The 22,802-nt window shown below is 41.8% G+C and overlaps 3 protein-coding genes across 6 annotated transcripts in view; 1 reads left to right on the top strand and 2 right to left on the bottom strand.

The window, feature by feature from the left end:
- Nucleotides 1–7,277, top strand: part of mtus2a (microtubule associated tumor suppressor candidate 2a) — a 41,788-nt gene extending 34,511 nt beyond the window's left edge. For 2 of the 3 annotated variants that reach the window (XM_086225969.1, XM_086225967.1), the window contains exons 7-16: nt 2,029–2,219; nt 2,297–2,422; nt 3,628–3,694; nt 3,840–4,054; nt 4,129–4,234; nt 4,327–4,400; nt 4,671–4,769; nt 4,973–5,092; nt 5,216–5,316; nt 5,470–7,277. In XM_086225969.1, coding sequence (XP_086082095.1) covers nt 2,029–2,219; nt 2,297–2,422; nt 3,628–3,694; nt 3,840–4,054; nt 4,129–4,234; nt 4,327–4,400; nt 4,671–4,769; nt 4,973–5,092; nt 5,216–5,316; nt 5,470–5,893 — 1,523 coding nt within the window. In that variant the 3' untranslated portion in view covers nt 5,894–7,277. The remainder of the gene's footprint in view (nt 1–2,028; nt 2,220–2,296; nt 2,423–3,627; nt 3,695–3,839; nt 4,055–4,128; nt 4,235–4,326; nt 4,401–4,670; nt 4,770–4,972; nt 5,093–5,215; nt 5,317–5,469) is intronic. The other variant, XM_086225968.1, reaches the window with a different exon arrangement.
- Nucleotides 7,278–8,242: 965 nt separating this feature from the next.
- Nucleotides 8,243–13,046, bottom strand: stoml3b (stomatin (EPB72)-like 3b). Its single transcript, XM_086225970.1, has 7 exons — nt 12,911–13,046; nt 11,117–11,220; nt 10,956–11,028; nt 10,775–10,857; nt 10,416–10,619; nt 9,946–10,080; nt 8,243–9,825 (listed from the first exon to the last, which is right to left on the bottom strand). Exons 1-7 carry the CDS (start codon nt 12,972–12,974, stop codon nt 9,637–9,639), a joined length of 852 nt encoding a protein of 283 aa, XP_086082096.1. The 5' UTR covers nt 12,975–13,046; the 3' UTR covers nt 8,243–9,636.
- Nucleotides 13,047–14,209: 1,163 nt separating this feature from the next.
- proser1 (proline and serine rich 1) lies at nt 14,210–22,789 on the bottom strand. Of its 2 annotated transcripts, XM_086226796.1 has the most exons (12): nt 22,085–22,789; nt 21,941–22,006; nt 21,500–21,568; nt 21,166–21,260; nt 20,951–21,044; nt 20,524–20,634; nt 20,276–20,377; nt 19,597–19,675; nt 19,297–19,389; nt 16,170–17,562; nt 15,423–15,567; nt 14,210–15,324 (listed from the first exon to the last, which is right to left on the bottom strand). In XM_086226796.1, the coding sequence occupies exons 1-12, from the start codon at nt 22,127–22,129 to the stop codon at nt 15,199–15,201; spliced, it is 2,418 nt and encodes an 805-aa protein (XP_086082922.1). In that variant the 5' UTR covers nt 22,130–22,789; the 3' UTR covers nt 14,210–15,198. The 2 variants fall into 2 exon arrangements, with proteins under 2 accessions (XP_086082922.1, XP_086082923.1); XM_086226797.1 differs by lacking the exon at nt 19,297–19,389.
- Nucleotides 22,790–22,802: the final 13 nt, after the last annotated feature.

Raw genomic sequence — 22,802 nt, 5'->3', positions numbered from 1 at the left:
ATATAAACTCCTTTTAATATTCTCTATTCTCGCTCAAACCTTTTAGGTAGCGCCTGGAGTTGTTTTTGTATGTGCCTGTGTGCCTTAAAAAGGGGAAAGAGGTCGACAAAATGTACAAAGACTTTCAGAAGTTGTTCAAAGCGAATCCTAATTTGCCTTAAGGCAAAGACACTGATGATATAACATTGAAACATTTTGCTAAAATTTGCACATTTTGCACATTTTTAGAGTGTTAGACATTAAACGTTTTTATGTTGACTACTTACTTGTTTGTGTTCATTGTAAAAATCTTGTTTTACTTTCTTTGACTTAATAATGCATCAATGCAAAAAACTAAAATTGATTCTTTTCTATTCTCAGTAGACTGTTTCATTTTGTTTTATTCAGAATGCATATAAAACAGTTTGACATCAGAAAATACTTATTTCAACACTTATTTTTAAATTGTTCTCAAAGTTTGAATTGACAATATGTAGGTTTGCAGCTCCAAACAAAAATGGGTGTGAACACAAAAAGCAAGATCATGACAAAGTTGCAAAATTTAGAGGGAAAATATGATAAATGGACTCAGTTTTATATAGCGCTTTTCTACCTTAGCGATACTCAAAGCGCTTTACAGTGTCATCTCATTCACCCATTCACACACACATTCACACACTGATGGTGGAGGCAACCATGCAAGGCGCCAACCTACTCATCAGGAGCAATTATGGGTTCAGTATCTTGCTCAAGGACACTTTGACATGGTCACCGGGGTCGGGGATCGAACCAGCAACCCTTTGGTTGCTAGACGGCCACTCCACCCCTGAGCCATGCCGCCCAATGATACAATTTTAAAAACAGAAATGGAGATGCATTGAATCCTCTATTAATGGATTTCTGGCTGCCATAATTTGAATACAATGGGGGAATCTCTGAATCGACCCCCCCGTAAGCATATTGATGTGTCATATTTAGACCTTCAGCTCTGTTCTTTTCCATAAATTGCTCCTTCACGTGTATCACCATCACAATCATTTAGCACCATCAGGTACCCCCCAACCCATTCCTGAATTCTTTGTCTGGCTTCTCTCATTTGCCTGTAGCTCAGAGCCCTCCCCTCACTCTATCCCCCCACCTCCCTCTAACTGATCTTTCACTCATTATCTGGGACCCTGCAACCCCAAACTCAGCCTCGCGTTGTCATGGAGACCGCTCCCCATGCTTCAATAGGTCTGAATGATATGGTTGAAGCAGGTGATGTGGAGCTGCTGCAGTGACTTCTTTATTGTGCATGTGTTTGTGCGTGCACACACTGATTTGTCATACAGTATTTCGCTGTTGGAGAGGTGCTGTATACTGATGCTGTGTATCTCCGCAGGCTAGTATGTGATCGCACTACATGACAAGGTGACTCACACAGAGGTCAATCGGCCTGCTGCGATGTCAACTAGAGTTAAATGGTTACCCCGATCCTTCAAGGAGAATGGCATATTTGTTCTCATGTTTGTGAGGTCTATAAATTACCCGCATCGTGGATCAGGCTTTTACTTCAGTGTGCCTAATCTTTTCACATGAGACAGTAATATGCATTCTGTATAACAACAGTGTCTGTATTTTGAGTGCTGCCGTTCCATCAGGACTTCATACTGGTTATATTTATCATGAGATTACATGGCCCATCATGAACACCAGACTGGGTTTTGCCCCAAGGCCTCCTCTGTAGAAAAGATTCAATTAACGTGCTATCATTTATCATGTGAACACAGTCATCAGCAATAGGTCAGGTCAAATTACCTCTGATTTGATGCTCGCCAATTTTATTATGTATGGATGTACCCTCTTTGGAGCTAAGAATTGGTATATGACTGCTGGGAATTATTGATTTATGGCAGATATGATTCACTGTAGATGTCATGTGAGTATTTCTGTTTTTTTTTTTTATTATAACTTTATATGTACCAATTATTATTCTCCCATGACTATATTCTCACTTGTGTCTAACTGTTAATTTAATTTACTATGTTTGTTTTTTTCCCCTCCCTACAGTCCAGTCTGGGCAACGGCCCACAGTCGGGTTGACAAGGGGGTCGGCTCCCCCAGGGTCCCCTCGGCGCGTGGCCCCCCTGAGGCTGCAGCATGAACAGCAGGAGAGTTTGCAGAGGGAGAAAGAGGAGGCTCAACAGAAAGAGAAAGAGAGGCAAGCAGAGGAGAGAGAAAAAGATGAGCAAAGGGAGGAGGTGAGTTGAAAACACGTAGCACCACTTGGAATTTGTGCAAGTCCTCTTTTATGCCATTTTCTCCCTTTGTCACTTAGGTCGAGAGGCTGCAGGGACGCTGTGAACAGCAGGAGAGGCAGCTGAGGACCCTGAAAGAAGAACTGAGGAAATCCTCCTTGGGTTTGGAAGCCTTCATCATCACCACTCAGCATTACTGCCTCAAGGTAGCAAGGACAATTCAAAAGAGAGATTTCTACACCATTCCATTCAACAGTACCTTCTCTACAGAGCTGAGGTGTTATTTCTGCCTTCAGTATTCGGTGGATGGCAGTTACAAACACAATTTATCCATAAGACAGTCTGGTCAATGGAAATGAACTTTGCAATAAATGGCAAATGGGTTTCGGGTGGTGAAATAAGAAGCTATCTATGGGGAAAATATTATTTTGACTTCATTCTGTATGGGAATAGGAAGTGTTGAGGTACAGAAAGCTGTGCTATTTTATTTACTTGTGTTCAGAAAGAACAAGCGGCTGTAGGGGGGCATGCAGCCCTTTACCCAATGTTCTAAAAGAATATATGTGTGTGTTTATATTTCTTACATATTTTATGTATATAATCACAGAAAACTATTCCTTTTAGGTGGATGAATTATGCACACATATAGATTCAGTAGCATCTAGTTGATCCATGCATCACCAGTGTCTACTATAGATATCAAAATGGTAAATTTCTCCTTGATAGACAAGACAAATTATTGAATTATTTTCATTCCCATTTCCTGGTTAAAGCCATTTTTTATTTACTGCATCACTGCACACAGGAACTCGAGGACATTCAGTATTTAACACGGTGAGGTGAGATTTGCTTCACGGTCTCCAAACAGTAAGAGTGATTGCAGCTGCTGGAAGGGTCTCTGAGAGTTCAGTGTGTCACTGAGCTGGTTTCATCCAGCCTGCTACTACGTCTGATGAAATGATTTAGCCTGTGAGGTGGCCAGACTGTGCGATTTCTTAATGGCCTCTGTCTGAGTGCTGCAATCATTGTCCCACAGTGCAGATAAAGGAAACAATTGAGGAGTGGATTGGTTTCAGTGGGTTTGAGCTCCCTCTGCTGTCATCAAATAGACACAGCAACTAAAGTGTAACCACAGGACAGATGCATGTACGTGCTCATATCTAACTTTGTATTTATGATTATAAAGTTTAAGAAATTTCCTTCATCTCTTCATTCATTCACACAAACCAGGCTTCCAACTTTAGGATTTACCGCAAACCATTATTGTGGTAGAACTGCAACTCAGGCTATTTTTTTTGTCTAGTTATTAATCAATCAGCTGTGACACCATTTATATCTGAATTTGAGAGTCAAGTCAATGGTATGAACGGCAATTTGAACCTCCACATTTTTTTTTATCCCTTGATTTCAGAATAAAGCAGCAGAAGAGAACGAGAGGAAATTGTTCTTGGAGATGCAAAAGATCAGAGAGGAAATGGGTGAGTTCTGGGTCACAGAAGAGGAACATGAATGAAAATTTGGGTCTGTTTGAGCTTGTCTTTTGATGTAGTCCTGAATGACCAGTGAAACCTTGTGATACCTTATTCAGTTGTGTGCGTAATATCCACCTCACTCCATCTGTAGCATCCAACTCAGTGCGTTGGGAGAGACTCAAGCTGGAAAAGACAGCACTGGAGGTGGCATTTGAACGAGAGCTACAGGAACTTCAGCTGCAGCAGGAGGCGGAGCTTGCTGCTGTGGAGGAGGGGCTTCGAAAATGTCACTCCGCAGAAGCTGAACACCTGAAGGCAGAGCATCGGTCAGAGATGGAGGAGTTGAGAACTCAGCAACAGGAACAAGTGAGACACTTGTCCTATTTGCATGTCTTTTGCATCCGACCAGTGGTTAGAGAATCTTTCTGTGTGTGTGTTAGGTGGAGGAGATGACAGTGCACCACCAGGCGGCCATTCAAGAGCTCAGAGACATGCATAACATCACCATGGCAACACTGCATGAGGAGCACGCCCGCACCATGAGAGGTATGATTATAGGTCACATTTAAATGACACAGTATGACACCAGCATTGCTAGAAATACTTCTCTCTTATGTTGCATTTGAATCTGTCTACAGACCTGAGGAAAGCTCACGAGCAACAGAAAATACTTCTAGAGGAGGATTTTGAGAAGCTCAGACTCTCTCTACAGGTACAGCATATTTCAAGCTATAGTGCAGCATAATGTTATTCAAATAAACAGATAAATAAAAACAAACCCTACCTAAATAACTTCATCATTTTACAGCCACATCAGTAACAAAAAGTATGCCAATGTGGAGCCAATGGAATAAGCATGTCAGCACTTGGCTGAGACCAATGTTCTGCATTAAAACTTAAAAGTATTTTTTAAGTTGATTCACGGATGTCTGTCGTGGGGTGATGTTTAACAGTGTGTTCTTGTCTGTGGATTCTCATCCAGGATCAAGTGGACACTCTTACGTTCCAGAATCACAGTCTGAGGGACAAAGCAAAGCGTTTTGAGGAGGCTTTGAGGAGGAGCACAGATGAACAAATAGTTGTGAGTTCACAAACCAGAATGCACACAACTCCCCTACATGCTGGTGTGTGTAATTGTGTCACTGTAAAATGTAGATATCCAAATGTAGAGCACTGTATTGTTATGAATGGCCCCAATGGGACCAAAACCTACAATTCTATGTGCAGTGTTCTCTCTAAACCCTGTTTCGCTATATTATCATTATTATTCTTACATGGAAATAGGATGCTTTAGCTCCATACCAGCACATCGAGCAGGACCTGAAGAGTCTGAAGGAGGTTGTAGAAATGAAGAATCAGCAGATTCACCAGCAAGAGCTAAAGATCTCTGACCTGGAGAAAGTGGTAGGCTCAAATAGACCGTCTCCACCACCACACAAGCATGCATATCCACACTGGTCTAGACGCACACCGTGAGTATGTCTTGTGAATGAAAAGTTGCGCTGTGGTTCTATTCTACTTTTTGAGCAGGCCCAAAAGAACGTGTTTCTCGAGGAGAAGGTCCAGGTTCTGCAGCAGCAGAATGAAGATCTGAAGGCTCGTATTGACATGAATCTGGCTTTGTCCAGGTAAAATGAACAGTCACTATCATTATTTTAGTATGCATACTGTACTCAGGCTTCAAAGTAATTTTATTCTTAGAAAAATGTGTATGTAGCATATAACACTGCATTTCCTGCTTTACGCTAACGTTAGCCTTTTCCATCCCGCTCTGCCTGCAGGCAACTGTCAGAGGAGAATGCCAACCTCCAGGAATCCGTTGAGAAAGAGAGCACTGAGAAGAAGCGGCTAAGTCGCAACAACGAGGAGCTGCTGTGGCGTCTCCAGACAAGCCCCCTGATGTCCCCTTCCTCCTCCCCACTGCACCGCTCCTTCTCTACCTCCCCTGTCCCTTCATCCCCATTCCTGTCATCGTCACCTGTTGCAGGTTGTGAGTCCCCCACTCACTGCCACGGCTGTCCCCAACAAGCACATTACACTTCACCTTCCCACAGAGTCAATCAGAATCTGTCCCCAGGGCCAGCCACACCTACTCATAAGGCAGCAAACAATCAGAATTACTCCCCTGGTCCGGCAACACCCACACACAGAGCGTTAGCAAATCGCTGTACCTCCACCTCTTGTGTCAGTTCTTTACAGAGATAAACGCATTTCTTCCTCCCTTCATTTTTCTTACCTGGTTTATCATCTTGTTTTTCTGTCAGTCTTGTCATCTCTTGAATGTGAATCGCTTTACATCTCAAAGGAAAAAGGGGGCATTGGTCTTCGGTCATCACAGGACGGACCGACGCGTTCAAGTGATGTGCTTGCCGATGACTGCAGCTCTGTTCCTTCTACTTCTATGAATGCAGAAATGTAACTGTATATACTGTATGATAGTAACAGGATTGGTGTCAGCATGACGTGAACACCCCCCCCCCCCCCAGTGAGTTGTCGAAAGACAAAAACACACAAGACAAAGTAGCGCACTCAAGTCATCAGAGAAAAAAAATACTTGGGTATGTTAAAACACGTTGATGTCCTCAGTAAATAAGCTCTCTTCTCTCACACTGGGGTTAGTTACTTATAGTCAACACTGTTTTAAATATAAATTCCAAACAAAGCGCCTTATATCAGTCCTGCCATCTCACCAGCAGAGAAGGACTTTTCCTTGTGTAATCGGTTTGTAAATCAGAGGGAATAATGTTTCCGAGCCTCCTCGAGCTGTATTTAACATTTTGTAATTAGTTACATGCTGACACTTTTACTTCCTGCCCAGAATTCCAGCTGTTCTACCTGCAACCCCACAGAGGGCTAAATGTTTTCAAAAACCCTTGCCAGGTCTTCCTCGCCACATGAGCTACTCTTCACTTTCGAGATCCCTCAGGTCAACTTGGAAAAAAAAAAAAACAACAAACATCTGCCATTTTGTTATTTACCTCAGCGGGAATGTGCAGTTTTGATGTGTCTGTGGCTAAACGGAAACGACAAACAAATCGCAGCTGCCAGGGAGCTCAGAGCTAAGAGGGGAACCTAGCATAGGACTTTTCAGTGTTGTCGTGGATTTATGTGGAATGAGATGTTTGTATCTGATTTATTTGTTACACATATTTTGCTACCTAAGCAAGCATGTACTGTGAAAAGTCTTCCAGTCTTCTTATTGTTGTGGTTTTGTGATCTCTTAAATGAATGATATAGAACTGGTGGAATATGGGATGTTCCCTGGGAGGAAGGACAGCAGATGTATTTGATTGTTGCTAGGATACGGAGGTGTACAGGGGACTGTCTTATGATATAATATGAGTCTATATAAATTAAAAGGGTTAACACTAGTTGACCCTCTGTTTACCTCTGTGAAATTAGCGTACCCCTTTCGCCACACCTTAACATCTTCATAAAACAATTAGCATACTCTTATGCATCTGCTTTATCTGAACGACACTTCTTATCTTTTTGAGTCTTTCAAATGACACCGAGTGTATAAAATTTAATCATTCAGGGAATTATTTTTTAAATTTACTGAAAAATCTTTTTTTTTTCTTTTTTTTTTTTAAATAAAGCTTCTCTACAGGATATTATACACTCTTCAAGATATTTCCCAAATGGATTTTACACTTCTATACAAAAAAGCAATAGAGAAACCAACCATTGGTGTATAAAGAGAACTATTTTATATCATACAGTAGCTGCCTCCTGTATTGTACTCAAACTTACCCTCAGGCTCCTATTCGTTCATCAGGGCTGCTGGTTTACACTCACATGAACGACTGGACACTGTTAAAGGTTTTCAGTCAGGAGGGAAAAAAAGACACTAAAAAAAAAAAGCAATGTTCGACAGAAGAAATGAGGGTAAGTGTAGGATTTGTGACTAAGGTAATGTTGTGTAAAAGGGGCCACACAAGGGTCCTGGATACTTTGCTAAGCTACCGGTTGAGTCAGTGTAGTCTTTTACCAGCATGTGACGGATAATTTTTCCAGGTTTTTTCCAGTAATAGACTTTGAAGTAGATACTAATTTGCTACACCAGCACTTTTGATGGTCGCTTAAAAAAGAAAAAAGAAAAAAAAACTTTCCTTAAGTAATGTTTTTGTATGATGCATACACAGGGTTAAACGCTCTTAAACAAAAGAATGTCAAGTACAGAAATGTATCTCAATTCTCACAGATTTTATACCACACTAATGATTTTGAGAATGTCTTTGCATCAATTGTGAGAAAATGCCAGTCAGAAAGTCACTGTGTTTTCAAATGTTTATAATAGTTTGTCATTGAATGATTCTTCAGGGTCCTAAAAGTCACTTCAGGTGCAAAAAAAACAACAACCAACCAACTGAAGATGCAACTAAAGGATTTACACGATAGCTACCTAGAAGTTCCTGATTCATCTTAAATGAATGGACTTTAATGATGACCCCTCAATGTGTCCTGTGGACATTTGTGTCTCACTATGCGCTTTTACTGTCAAAACTGTATTGAATGCATTTTCTAGAGGAGATTCGTGTTGATTTTGTTCAATCTAGAAGGAGCTCTTGTCTGAACATGTAGCAGCCGTTTAATATGTAGCACTTGATTGAACCTCCTCGCGAGAAACGAGGTCTTTTTCATTCGGGATTTGTAACATCCGTGATGATATTCCAATGCTGTTGTTGCTACTGTATCTAATGATGTAATGGAGCGATACAATTACCCCCCAAGTAGTCCAGAGAAAGTACATTTATTCTGGCACTGATTGTATGTTTGAATGTAAATACATTTACAACACGAACTGTGTTTTAGTGCACCGACAAAAAGTAATAGAAGCATGTTTTTCCCTGTCTTTGCCGTTCCTCGCCCCCCGTCTCTTCTTTTACCTCTTTGCATTGTGATGGTCAAAATGTAAGTGTAGCATAGGAGATAAGTAACGACATAGTTCTACATGTAATGTACACACACTTCGTCAATGCTTCCATTTGTTCTTTTTTTGTGTGTGGGGTGGGGGTGGGGGTGGGGGTGGGTGGGGGGTGGGGGTCAGTATTAAAGATATTCAAGAAACATGGCCTGCTCCATAGCTGTGTGTTTATCTTCTGGGTCTTCATTTCACCGAGCGAGTGAGGGAGTAAATAAATGACCTGAAGTCTAGATATATCTGGCGATACCTCGACCTTTGAAAATAAAATAAAAATAAACCAGTTGATTTGATGTGATACACGTGAAGTTTCAAGAGTTTTGGAGCAACAACTGTGATATTATGAGAATTAGGATTAAAGTCAACATTTTAAGTTAAAACCTTCTAAGCTTTCTAACTAACCGAACAAAATTTTACAGTTTGTTTGGTAGTAATGAAGTTGTCTTCATCTCAGTTTTTTCTTCTTTTACTGGCAGAAGTGTCAGAGAAAAAAATAGCATTTATTTCAAAAATGATGTGAAAAGTTAAAAATATAGAGAACAAGTCAGTGTTTCACTCTCAGACAAACATTCTGTCTTCAGTTTGGTAACTTTACCATATTTTTTTATTTTGCTTTTTTGGAATGGGAATGGTACCAACCTTAAGAGTAGGGGGGAAAAGTCGTGAAATACTAATATATTCTGCCATTCTTATTTTTACTCTTGGTGATCCCAAAAATACTCTTCAGTTGCAACATAAAAACTCACGTTCATTTGTACGTATTTTAAATTTGCTGCATACAACTGTAATTCAGCATTACAAGACACTATTCCTTATGGAATAAGAAAATAGTACCAAAGGTATGTAAACTCTGCTGACTCTTGTGAATTGAATCCAAATGTCAGCAGTTTGATCACATTTTCATTATTCAACCTGCATACAGTAATTAGTCTGTAAAAATATTCAACCACACAACAACAACAAAAAAACGGATTTTGGACCCGAATGGTCACAGAAATGTGGCAGGGGTTAGTAAACATAAGGTTTACTTCCTCATGAAGTGGGACATGACATCCATTGGCAGGGGGAAGATGATGGTGGAGTTCTTCTCTGCTGCGATGGTGTTGAGAGTCTGCAGGTAGCGGAGCTGCAGGGCAGACGGAGACTCTGCGATGACCAGGGAAGCTTCTTTCAGTGCGCGAGATGCATTCATCTCACCCTCTGCTGCAATCACCTGTTAGCAGACCAAGAGAGAGAAAGAGGTTGCAAAGTAAACGCTTGTGTGTGTGTGTGTGTGTGTGTGTGTGTGTGTGTGTGTGTGTGTGTGTGTGTGTGTGTGTGTGCATATCCTGACCTTGGCTCTGGCCTCTCGTGCGGCCTCAGCTTCAGCAGCCATGGCTCTCTGCAGCTGAATGGGCAGCTTCACATCTTTAATTTCTACACGCTCCACCTTGATACCCCAGTTATCAGTGGCCTCGTCCAGGTTTGTCTGCAACAGATGGAAACATTCACCTGTTGCTCTTTTTAACTACACTGGTCTTTGTGATGCATGTGGTGGTGGTGGTGGTGGTGGGGGGGGGGAGGGGAGGACACAAAGCAAGTATGACATTACTTAGCCTGTTTAAAGCCAGAAATAACAAGGGAAAAATAGAGCCACAGCTCATCACCATGACACCATATCTCTAAGTATGTATATGTATAGAAGCGTTAATCAACTTCCCCCAAAGATCATCTACCTAATTATTCATTCTTATTTCAAAGATAATGAACACTCAAACAGCCTGACTCCTCTGAACCCCGGTTGATGCGTCTGCTCTCGTGTACCTGCATGCTGTGGGCGATGCCTTCCCGGTCAGACAAGACCTCAGCCAGGTTCTTGGTCCCCAGGACATTCCTGAGGGTGGTCTGAGCCAGCAGACGGGTGGCGAAGTCGGCATTGGACACGTTAGCCACAGAGGCAATGGGGTCACTGACCCGGAAATACACCACTCCATCCACGCAAATGGTCACTGAGTCCTTGGTGAGAATCTAAAGCAGAAATACATGTATGAAAGTGTGTGTGTGTGTGTGTGTGTGTGTGTGTGTGTGTGTGTGTGTGTGTGTGTGTGTGTGTGTGTGTGTGTGTGTGTGCTATTTCCTAACACTGTAGGAGAGTTGCTTCGCTGGTGCTGACCCCGCTTTACCTCTTGAGGTGGGATGTCAAATGAAACAGTTCGCAGATCCACTTTCACAAAGGAATCAGTGCATGGCAAAATGAAGAAGATTCCTGCGGAGAAGGAGGTACATTAGATATATTTTTTTTGGGGGGGGGGGGGTAATAATAACAATACCAAAAATAAAACTATTCAAGCTGAATGTCTCCACCTGGTCCTTTAGCCCTCCTGTCTGTGATGCGTCCCAGTCTGAAGATGACAGCGCGCTCATACTCCTGAACAATCTGCAGCACCAGAAACACAGTCTCACACCACAGATACATTTACCAGCAAACCACCAAACCACTCAGTTCACTTATCGTATTCACTCACCTTCAGACAAAACCAGATTGTTAGCGGGAAGAGACAAACAGTGAAGATGCCTGACAGTATGACAATGACCCAACCGACACATCCCAAAGAGCCGGTCTGCTCGGCTACATGGAGAGAAATACAGAGAGAGAAGGTTGTGTTTGAGTGAGTTCAGTGACTTCCTGCTCAACAGTTACATCTCCTGACCATAAACCCTAGCAGACAAAAGGCTTTTATCGAATCTTTCATCAGCTAATTGCTGTAAAAACCAACAGAAGTGCAACAGATCTTTCACACACACACACACACACACACACACACACACACACACACACACACACACACACACACAAAAAGGCTATTAACGTATATTAAAGTATTAAATGGTTTTCCCTTTCAAATCATGAAGAAAAAAATACATTTTTTCATCTCAACACTTGCATGTGTAAACATTTACTTGTGACGCTCCGCTTTGGTCATAAAAATAAGTCACTGCATGGAGGGAAGGGTCTGTGTGTCATGCTAGTGACCGCATATTTCCTGTCACAGAAGGCATGTTTCATGCAAACACATTTTACTAGTGGGTAAAGTTTCCTTTGTCTTTTACGCAGGTGAAACAGAAAATGCGACTTCCTGATGTTGAGATAAAAGAGAGATGGCTGCAGATTCAGAAAGTTTATGTGAATGTTAATTTGTCAAATGTTGATTATGACAGGATTGCGCAGTCAGTGGAGGAGAGTAAAGTAACAGCACAGTATCTGCACCTTACATAAGTATTTTTTTAATTTTATTGTAGCCTACTGTCATTACACTGCATTTAAAAGAAACTACTGTTGTTTTTAATCCGTTATATGTATCTGTACCCACCAGCTACTAAGACAATGTCGTATAGTTACATACTTTCTAATTTGTCTGCCAACTTTAAGAGGAGACACGCAACATGAACACATGTACACAATCATTATTTAGAACGTGTACTTTAAGTAAACCCTTTATCTAATACTTCATTCATGAAAGCATTTTGAATGGAGACTTTCTTTTTCCAGAATAATTCTTAATTTGTAAATTTCTACTTTCACTTGAGTGAAGGAAGTTCGCAATGATGCCGTGTAAATGTACGCGGGCTGGTAACACATGAACAATTTATTATATAATATGAATGAAATGATGGCATTTTTTCGTAATTCTAAGTCACAATGGACAAAAAAACTCCACATGGGTATTGAATGAATTGTAATCGGGATGATACACAAATTATTTCTTCATGTTCAATTATTAATGTGTGTGTCATCAACCAAGACCTGATCGGTAGTGGACACACACACTTTTCCTGTCCAACAAGTTCTGGAAAACCATATTGCTGCAAATATTGTTGCTGGAAAATAAGCCCTCATCTAACCAGGGAACATTTGCACAAACAATGCCAAGGTTCTTCTCCTTGTCCATCTGACTTTACGGACCGTGAACACACACGTACACACACGCATGCACGTGCGTGTGCACGCACGCACGCACACACACACACACACGGTCACATGCTTAAGGGACTCTTTATCTCAGTGACATGTGAGTTCTGTCTCCTTGACAATGCAGTTATACAATGCCCTGGCCTTGGTAGCAGCTTTTCACCTGCAAAGGTGAGCTGGTACAAATACACACAGTTATGCCGTACATTCAACACGGAGCTCATAGTTGACAGAGTAAACACCTCCTCTGTGGTCTTTAGCTCAGCTGAATGTTAGTAATATTTGATTAGTAAAACTATCTGTTCTTTTTTTTTATAAGAAAATACTACATAATTAAAGTGTGGCTCACAGATTAATTCATCCTTGCTCATCCCTCGTCTCTTCTGGCTTTCCATCTGGTCCTCCATTTCCATAGGTTAGCTCACACTGAAATGGGAAGCGTGTGTTGAGAGTTTGCAGAAGTGCTCCTAATGAGGAAGGAGTCATCAAGCCTTTTAAAGCTGTAAGGCTGCTTTGTAATGTAGCCCTGAGAGTGTGTAGGTGTGGCTCACAGAAACACACACACACACACACACACACACACACTCATACCGAGTTGATCATCAACGAAGTACAATTGACGAGACATTTAACAGGTTACTGGACATTATCAGTGCTTCTATGAAGTGCATGAATGTGACAACAAGCTAATCCAGCCCAGGAAAGTAGGAAGTTATTACGAGTATTTACTATTGTCTACTATATAGGGTAGTTTTTATATAGTTACAGTTTTCAGATTCACTTTATTGTCATTGTAACTAGTACAACAAAAGGCGAAGGTGCAGGCTTTCCAGTGCAGAGAAGATATATAAATATAAAACATCTAGTTTGTATTGTTTACTACATAAAAGATAATATTAAATGTATAATACAATGTCACGCAAAAGGCATAATTTTGCCTTCAAATAATCAACCCTACTTGTTCTCTTTCATTTCACCAACCTTCATTTCACTTCCTTACTGTTGGGCAACGATTCTACAGCCTCCTTTCTGTGAGAATTCTTTAAAAAACGACATCTGATTCTGCAAGAACAGAACAAGTCGTATTTTCCTTTTTTCTGTCATCAATGTTTTACATTGTCTAAAGATACTGTACCTTAATATGATAGTGTTTTATTTTTTTGTTGAAAGAACAGACAGAATGAAGGAAAAACAAACAAGAAAGAAAAGGCAGTCTTCAGAATGCTGCTCGTGATGAAAAGTGGGATTGTTGCAGCTACAGATTCCTTCAGAATGACTAGCATGCTGGAGGATTTGCTGGTGACACTTTTATTATTGGAGAGAAACAATTAAAGCATTTGGTTGACTTAAAAAGTCAAATAATGCTGACATGTTTGACAATTTCAGCAAATCCTCAGAGAAATACAAATACGGCTTAACTTATTTTTCACACCCAATGTATTTCAGATGTTGAACTAGTAGGTTCAGTTTAGCATCTGATAGTGTGACCAAGGAAAGTGGAATAGTGAATGTCTTCACTTGGGTCTCATGACTATTTGACACATGACGAACGGGACACAAGTGTGAAGCAATGGTAAATATCCTTGTGATAAGTACAACGTAGAGCGTGACGCGGACTGGAAATGTGTTGTAAAACAGGATTAGAGTACTTCAAAATTTTCTGAATGGCTTCTTATCACAAAAGTGTCACAGGAATTATGATCCAGGTGTTTCCATTACCAATCCTAGCATGGAAGAAAATAAAAACACACAGCAACAGGTACAGTAACCAGCAGTTTACTGACAAAAATCATAAAACTGGTGCACATACAAAAAAAAAAAGGGGGGGACAGACAAACGCACTTGATTTCAAACAATGAAATAAGTATCCCTGTAGCTATAGAGTATTATGGGGATATACAGTAAATGAAGGAAAATTAAAGGAAATTGTACATCTTAAAAAAAAAAAACCCCAATAAAAACACCAAAAATAATCTGCATTTAGTTTGTTTGGTCTGTAATATCAGTACTGGTAGCATCGCATCTGTCAGAATCTTTTTGTAAACATATATGTGAATCACAGTAAACTGCTCACGACAGCAAGCGTGTCCTCACTAAAATATCAGAAACATGAATGACAAGAATGCTTCTTTTTTCATATATGAAATCACCCGTCATACGCAAAGAAATATTCATCAAATATGGCCGCACTGTACAGCTCAATATACCATATTCATGCCATGATACAATATTTGATTTAGGGCAAAAGCAGTATCAAAAGCAGGATACCACTGTGACTTGACATGAAATACTACAGGATACTAGAATACTCTAAATTCATTACATGATATCATGTATATTTTTTGTTTAAAATTCTCTACAATTCATTATTCGTGGTTAAAAACAGCCAAATGCAGCTAAACGTTAAAACCAATCACAGTCTACTTGTAACAGAACTGATGTTTATGAGTTCACTATGAATAATATAAGAAATATAACATCTCCCACAAACTCACACTCACACTCACACACACACACACACACACACACACACACACACACACACACACACACACACACACACACACACACACACACACGCACTATTCTAATGGTCTTCATGTCCCTGGTAGTGGTGAATCATCTTCAGTCATTAGCTCACTGCCAACCCAACTGAGGATGGAGGCCTGGTTGGATGGGGAAGGGGTTTCCTGGGCCTGGGGGGTAGTTGGTGAAAGTGTTGGGCTGAGGAGTGAAGCTCTCCAGAGCAGATGTGGGATGAGCCTGGAACAAGATATTAAAAAAAAGAGAGCGAGAGAAACAGCGTTATCTAGCAGTCTGACTTTACAAAAACCAACCGGTCTTTGGAAGGTGAGCAGCACCTGCAGCAGGGCCGACGGCATGGTGGGGTTGTGGAGACCACCGAGTGCAGCAGGGGAGGCAGAGGGGGAGAAGCCTGGTACACCAGGGAAGGACAGCAAGCTAGGGAACCCACTGCTTCCTGGAGCCTGGAGACTACCGCTCAACCTGGGACAGAACAATTTATGGGTTATTTCAGATTTTACTATTCCATATCATACATTGCCATATGCTGTGTGTATGATTTGGATAGAGAAAAAGTAGGCCCATTGAGAAGCTCCAACAATACGAGCAGTTGTGTGCCTCTTGACTTCAGGTCGACAGCGGTGTGGGGCTTGTCCATAACAAGGTAAAACATCCGTGTAAAACATACAGCTGGCAATAAACACCTGGTGGGGCCTTTTGAGACAACACAATCCAAAGTCCAAGCTAGATACTCTGGGACCAGAGTTCAAGTGTAAGGTTTCCACACCTAAGAACAACCTCAGTGGAAAAACCATTTGACGTGAAGACTGACACTCCTATTTAGCCATCGTACACCCACACTGGAATGAATTACCTTTTTTCAGAACACCAGACTCCGTTGCTCTTGATAGGCCTACTCTAAAAGCCACCACAACTGGCGCACTCACTTGTTTTCTTTTCATTAACGATTACAGTAACATTTGAAAAATTAATAGGGATTCAGGTTCTTATCATGGATCCGTATAACATGGTTTGCAAAACTGTTCAAAGGTCTCTGCAATTGCCCATCAACATGTCTGTCATACCCCGGCTGGAAGTTGGAGCTGAAGGCCGATGCGAAACCTGGTAAAACTGGCGATGATGACGGGACTCCAGCCGCTGCTGCTGCTGCTACTGCGGCTGCCTGCAGTGGTGCCACCGATGCAACTGATGATGGAGTGGCCCCTGGTAGCCCCATGAATGAAGACAACACAGGGCTCCCTGCACCATGACCTCCTGAAACCCCTAAACCAGGGAAGGCAGCAGGACTAGGACCAGGCTGAAGGCCTGGGAATATAGAAGGGGCAGAGGTGAGGCCCAGACCAAAAGGGGAGGCTGCACTAGGGGCAGCATTAGGAGCCAGGCCTGGGTAGATGGAGGTTGGTGGGTGGTTAGAGATGTTGGTAGTGGGAGGAATTGCAGACAGTGATGAGGGAATGGTGGATGCAGGGAGAGAGGAAGAAAGTGATGGAAAGGGGGGCAGGCCGGGATAATGAGATGGTGCTGGGCTGGAGGACAGAGCTTGGAGGCCAGGAATAGCTACTGGACTAGGGAGAGAGACTTGAGGAGAACCTGAGGGGTGTGAAAGACCCAAGGAACGAGCCAGGGCAGCCTGTGCAGAACCAGGTACTACCAGAGAGCTCACAGACGGTGTGCCAGAGCGAGATGTCCCCTTGAAAGCAGAGGGCACAGGGCTGTTACTGCCACTGCTGCTACCAGTGTGTCTATTTAAAGCGACACGCTGCTGTTCCATTTGAAGGACTCCAGGTGGCCCCATAGCAGCCTGAGCTTGTGCAGAATGGGCAGGGGAAGGTTTGGGACTGGGGCCTGGGGTGGAACAGCTTGGAATCACTGGAGTGGATGATCCAGGGGTGAGAGATGGTGTTCCAGAGGGGGTGTAACTTCGGATCACTGACCCAGAGAGGTTACCTGCTTGTGCGTGTATGCCATGAAGAATGGGTCCTGACTGGTGGTCTGTGGATTGGGAAAAAACCCTCTGCTGAGTTGAGCCCATGGAGTTCATCTGAGACAGGGCGTCTGGGCCGCTGCGGGAGGTAGCAGGGGTGCCTGGTCGGGAAAGGACATGGAAAGGGGAAGAGGAGTAGCCCCCACTGCCAGGAGCAGGAGTGCCACAAGGGGTTCCTGAAGGGGTGTGGGCTTTAATGACAGAAGAGGGTGTCGGGGTGACCTGCCCAGTGGGGGTTTGTGGACCCGCTTTGATAACAGATGGGGAGGGTGCTGGGGAATGAGAGGGGGCATTAGGATTGTGAGAGGGGACCATCCCCGGGAAAACTGGTGTGATGGGGGTTGTGGGAGGTGGTTGAGCTGGAGAGGCCTGAGATGGGACAGGAGTGGATGCTGCCGACCCATGTGGAATTAGCAGTGGCCCACTGTTGACTCCTGGTGTGGTGTTCTGTGGATTGCCTGGTTTGGTGTAACCTGGCAGTAGAAAGAGATTAGGATGACTAGGATTGTCTGATATGGTTAGCAATTAAAAAAAAAAAAGGAGGGGGGGGTCAACTAAATTTAAGTCAGATTCTGTTTTTTGCTGATGAGTAAATAAAGTAATTGTCCAAAGAAAATGTTAAACTCCAACAGATTAGAAAAACACATTAAATCAAAAAAAAGAAAAGAGCACAGAACCAAAGAGCTTCCCTGTGTGCAACCTTTTACATGGAAATACCAGCAGCTTTCAAGATTGTAATACAGACAGGAGACAAGTTACAGGAAGTAACAACAGAAACTGTCTTCTCCTTGAGGTGTTGGACAATCATGAGCCGATACAACAGCTTCAATGTGCCCTCAGGAAGATCCTACTAATCTCTGGAACTCTGCTCTTAGCAGGTCCAGCTAAAGAACTAGCACAGCTGGGTTGAGATGTGGTGACGGCTGAAGCCACAGAATTCCCACCATTTACATGAGCAATGATTGTTAGTCCTGACTCAAGAAAGGCATCCAGAGCCCACCAGGCATTTAGGATGACCGACTCCATAGACACGGCACCCATTTGTTCTGCTGGTTGTGCAGACCAAACGGACTAACCACTAGATCCCCTCACTGCAGAGGTCAAACACACCAACACTGCTATCGTTCCTTACAAACCACATTCATGCACAAATAGCACTTCCATTAAATGTGTGCAGTCAACCACAATGTGCCAATGTCTCTCCCTTGGATCTAAAGAGGTCACTGCTCCTGCTGATACCGTATTCAGCTCAACAGTCCCTGTGACATCACTCTCCCAACACAGAGCCCTCTATGTAGGTCTTAAATCTTCTTCTCTTAGCATCTTGATCAAACATCCAACTTCAACTAGGTTCTGCTTTGCAGTTTGAACACATCCCACAGAGCAGAACTATTTGTCTTCCCCTTGAACGGTGTCATGGAGTATGCTTGTGAGGAAGCATCTCCACTCATTTACACCAGTTTCCCCTTTAACTTGTCACCTGTCTGCATGTCTTCTTCTGGCCTTTGGGGGAATGTTTATAGAACATAACTGGTTTGGTAAATTATTATTAAGGCTCATTACATTTAATGAAACATTTATTTATACCCACATATCCCCTCCCCCAAAGGTTCCAAAAGATGCATTTAAAAATGAGATGTGGTAAAAAAGAAAAAAAAATGAAGTTATTCCAAAGCAGTGCATGTTAAATGCCTGTAAACAAGCTGCAAGCGTGAGTCCCGAGAGAAGATTAATGACATTAGTTTAAAACCAAAGACCCATCCTCAGAGTTCACACAAACAGGTTATCTACAACGACTGACCAAAAAAAAACCACACACCTGCAAAGGGCCGCACAAGCAGTTCACTCAACTGTGGTATGTTTTTGGAGCTGTGCTTTGTGGTGATGCAACTAGACTTGATCTGTACTGAGATAGGGACGGGGATCCAAACTACTAGAGATACTGCATTGGCATCTAATATCGGTCCAATCTGAGTCCAGAATACATGAATGTTGTAGTGGACTGCAATAAAATGCACAGGAGGTGTAATTTTCTGGTCATTCGGTGCACTCCAACAGGAGTAAGAAGCACATTCCGCACCTGATGAAGGCATTAGAGAAGCGCAGGTAAGCAGCAGCATGCCAGGTTCTTAGGCAGCAAGCTTCAAAAAGTGTCTATTAACTCACACACACATACACACGCGCTTCCATCTGCTATTGAACCATACCTGCTACTTTGTGGGTGGAGTTGTAGGGGGGAGGGGCCACGTTGGCAGTTATAACCCCTCCCATAGAAACAAGGCCTGCGTTGTTGTATGCACCTGAGTAGCAGTTGCAAACATTAAAGACGTCCACCAGACAGTCACACACACCGCACCAGCAAGTCTACCTCAATCAGTCCCAGATAGCAGTAAAACATGATGAACATGTCAAGCTGCATGTAAAACAGCAATGCTATTCTTCTGTCATCTTAAACCACGGCGTCTTCTATATCAGTTATTTACAGGAGGGATAAGTGTGTTTCTTACTTGGTGCAATGGTAGCATGGGGTCGACACGGGGGTATAGGGTAAGGCACAGGCCGATGAGGGTTGTAGGTTGAAGGAAACTAGGAAAGGAAATGACAAAACATATGAGGCACTCACTGATCAACCAGTTCTCTCACATTACTTCTTTACGATTCAATGTCACTTTTCGATAACAATCAGAAGACAGCCGACTCGTGATATTGTTTTATGTGTGCTTCTTCTACTGCAGTGTTTCTCAACCACTGAACCGATGCCAGCGTTGTTTAAGTAGAATATTGATCTTAAAGTATGATGCAATATGTCTATAAATATCAGCTCTATGTCAAGTTCTTTTGAGCACATTTCCTCAGGCAATTATTGAATTATTAGTTCCCGTTTTAAGACTCCAACTGACTGAGAATGCAGATCAAATTTAGATAAAACAACCCTCACTGCTTTTATTGGATTCACCCTATCAGAAAGTGTTGTTGTTGGATTTCGTGAAAGCATTTAAAATAGATGCTTTGACTGAACAGATTAGCCAAAATAATTAAGGACCTATTTATCACTGTGCTCGTTACAATTGCTGCACTGACTCATTAGCGTAAATGTCATGGCTGGACATGTAATTCAAAGAGTTTATCATGTCTACGTCAGCGTCCTTGCATGTACAGATTATCCCAGTTGCCCCCTTTCCTCACAGGTTTGAATGGTCCAATAATCCGAGCTGCGACTCCTTTCCCCTCCATGTTGTTAGAAGGGTCGTCTTTCTTCTCTCCTTCTTTCTTTACAACAGGGATTCCCTGTGACAGCACACAAAATGATGGGCAGATTTTGAATATTATCTTGTTCACTACTGAACTAAAAGTAAGACATAAGATGGAACCTGTATTAAAAGTTGATTTGCCCACAAAAAAATGTAGAGTTGCAGACTCCTGCACATACTTACAGGGAAAGTGCCGGTGACCAGGCTGGGTCTACCTTTAGGGTATGGATTTCCTGGTATCATACCACAAGAGGAAATCATGGCTACAGGAGCCTTGCAGCCATGCCTGTGGACCTAGTGAGACAGAGATGGTAATGCTTTAAAAATATCTGTGTTTTGAGAGCAGTAAAGTTGTTACGGATGCCAAATATGGTGCATTAACACATGTCGGCCAGTGCTTGACAATTAATTTTACAAAGTAGCTTGATTTCCACAATTGCCTCAATCACTTGCGCAGCTCACTAAGCAACAGTTGTATCATTTGGAATAATATTACCTCCACAGGGACCTCAGATTCTCCTCTGATCCCAGAACACATACACAAGAGATTACAGAACAAGTTCTCTCTGCTACAAACAATAACCAACATGGTGAGGAATCATAAACTTACATGCTCCAGTATCCTGCGAGCCTGCTTCTTCTCATAAAAGTGTATGCGAAACATATCCTCCACAGGACGGGCATTTTGAGCATCTGAAATATTCCTGAATAAAAAGAAACCACAATATCTGCTGGGTAAGCTAGCTGAATAAATCAAGCAATATCGCATCTAAATGAAACAAAAAACTGTTAACAGAATTTATGCATATTCAAACATTTACTCACAAAGCTATCTCTCCCAGAACAGTCAGTCTGTCCTTTGAAAACGTGAAGCAATTCAGAATATTTGCAACTTTAGTTGTCGGGATTGCAACCATTTTCTAAAAGGAAATCAAGGAGAAACATGTTGATCTAACGATGACTGAAACAGGAGAGAAATACAACTCTTGTACAAATTCTTAAATAAATAACATCAGGTACGCATGACATTTACAAAAAACTGTAGTAATAAACTTGTAAGATAATGACAAATAAAAAGAAAAGATAATAAAAAGAAAATACTGAAGCCAAAACATGTCATTAACTTTAGTGGACCAATTCCTTTAAAGCCACAACTCACATTCTTCAGAGCTTTTACCGCTTTGATCTGAGGTTCTGCCCAGGAAAAGTATTTCAGTATCTCCATCACCTGCAGATGTTCAAGACAGTATATTACACAATGGTACATGGGCTGCTGCAGGAATATTGGAGACTGCACCAATCTTTATTGATTAAAAATGATATACACACAAACAGTTTGCTCGGTTCAACAATGCGTCTTTTATTTGATCAACAGTTACCTCTGTAATCACTGGGCCTATGAAGGACGATAAAATGATAAATCACATTGTTTGAAAGGCCTGGGGTGGCGCCTATTGTCTACAATACATGTCCTTCCATCACAGAATTATGAAACCTTTCTGTGAGCATCTGCATTCACTGTTGCATGTGCCATAGCTAGGAGAGAATTAACTAATCATTACGACTGAGACGCTAGAGTGGTTGATGTGGGGGTGGTTACCTGCTCACTGGATAAGTATCCATGCACCTGCTCGATGGCTTTGATTCGTTGATCAGTCAGGACGCACTGAAACACAGAATGAGGAATCATCAAATCCAAAAGTTTTAACGATTTAGATTATATACATATTATATTAATCCTTACCTTCCTTATCTCGTCTAATACGATTTCAAATGATTTTTTATCCATGTCGAGGACTTAAACGTTATCCTTTTTTATGATGAACAGGTTTTTTTGTTTATACCGTGTACTTGGTAAAAACACTTCTCACAATACAGTAGATAATATAATTATCAATAGATTGCATTCGGATAGCATAAAGTCTTTACCTCTAAGGCCCAACGTTACTCATCTAAATGTATAATGTGTTAGAAGCATATTTTAAGTAACAAATATTCGGAGTATATTGTTAGCTCTGTAATAAACCTGCATGGTCTTCAGCTAACAACAAGCTAGTCGACTTACTACCTCAAATCCGTGCATAGTTCAACTAAAACAGACTAAAATTTGGAGAAACACCGATACACTTATGATCCGTTTAAACCCAATACTTGCGAAACTCAAGACAGAGACATGGAAGACTCAAACATCGTAAAAAAATCTTAAAACAACGCGCTAGGAAAGCTAGCACTGATGCTAGCTCCCATTGACAGCTGGCGCTAGGAACGTCAACAGCGCTAAGGACCACTCCGAGGCAGTTTGTCAGAAGACATTAGCCAGGTAATTAGAGAAAAATAGAGATTTTTTGAAAAAATAGTTGTATATGATTATTGGGTATATTAGAGTCATAATGATTGAAATTATTATTGATATTATGAGTTGCTAATTTTTACTATCCAATTTTAATGTTTGTGTGCAGGCA

This window comes from Aulostomus chinensis, chromosome 15 (genome assembly GCF_037954235.1).
Source record: "Aulostomus chinensis isolate RoL2024-O1b breed Wild chromosome 15, RoL_Achi_v1.0, whole genome shotgun sequence".
Lineage (NCBI taxonomy): Eukaryota > Metazoa > Chordata > Actinopteri > Syngnathiformes > Aulostomidae > Aulostomus > Aulostomus chinensis.
The sequence above is the reverse complement of the archived record's forward strand: the minus strand, read 5'-3'. Positions and strand labels throughout refer to the sequence as shown.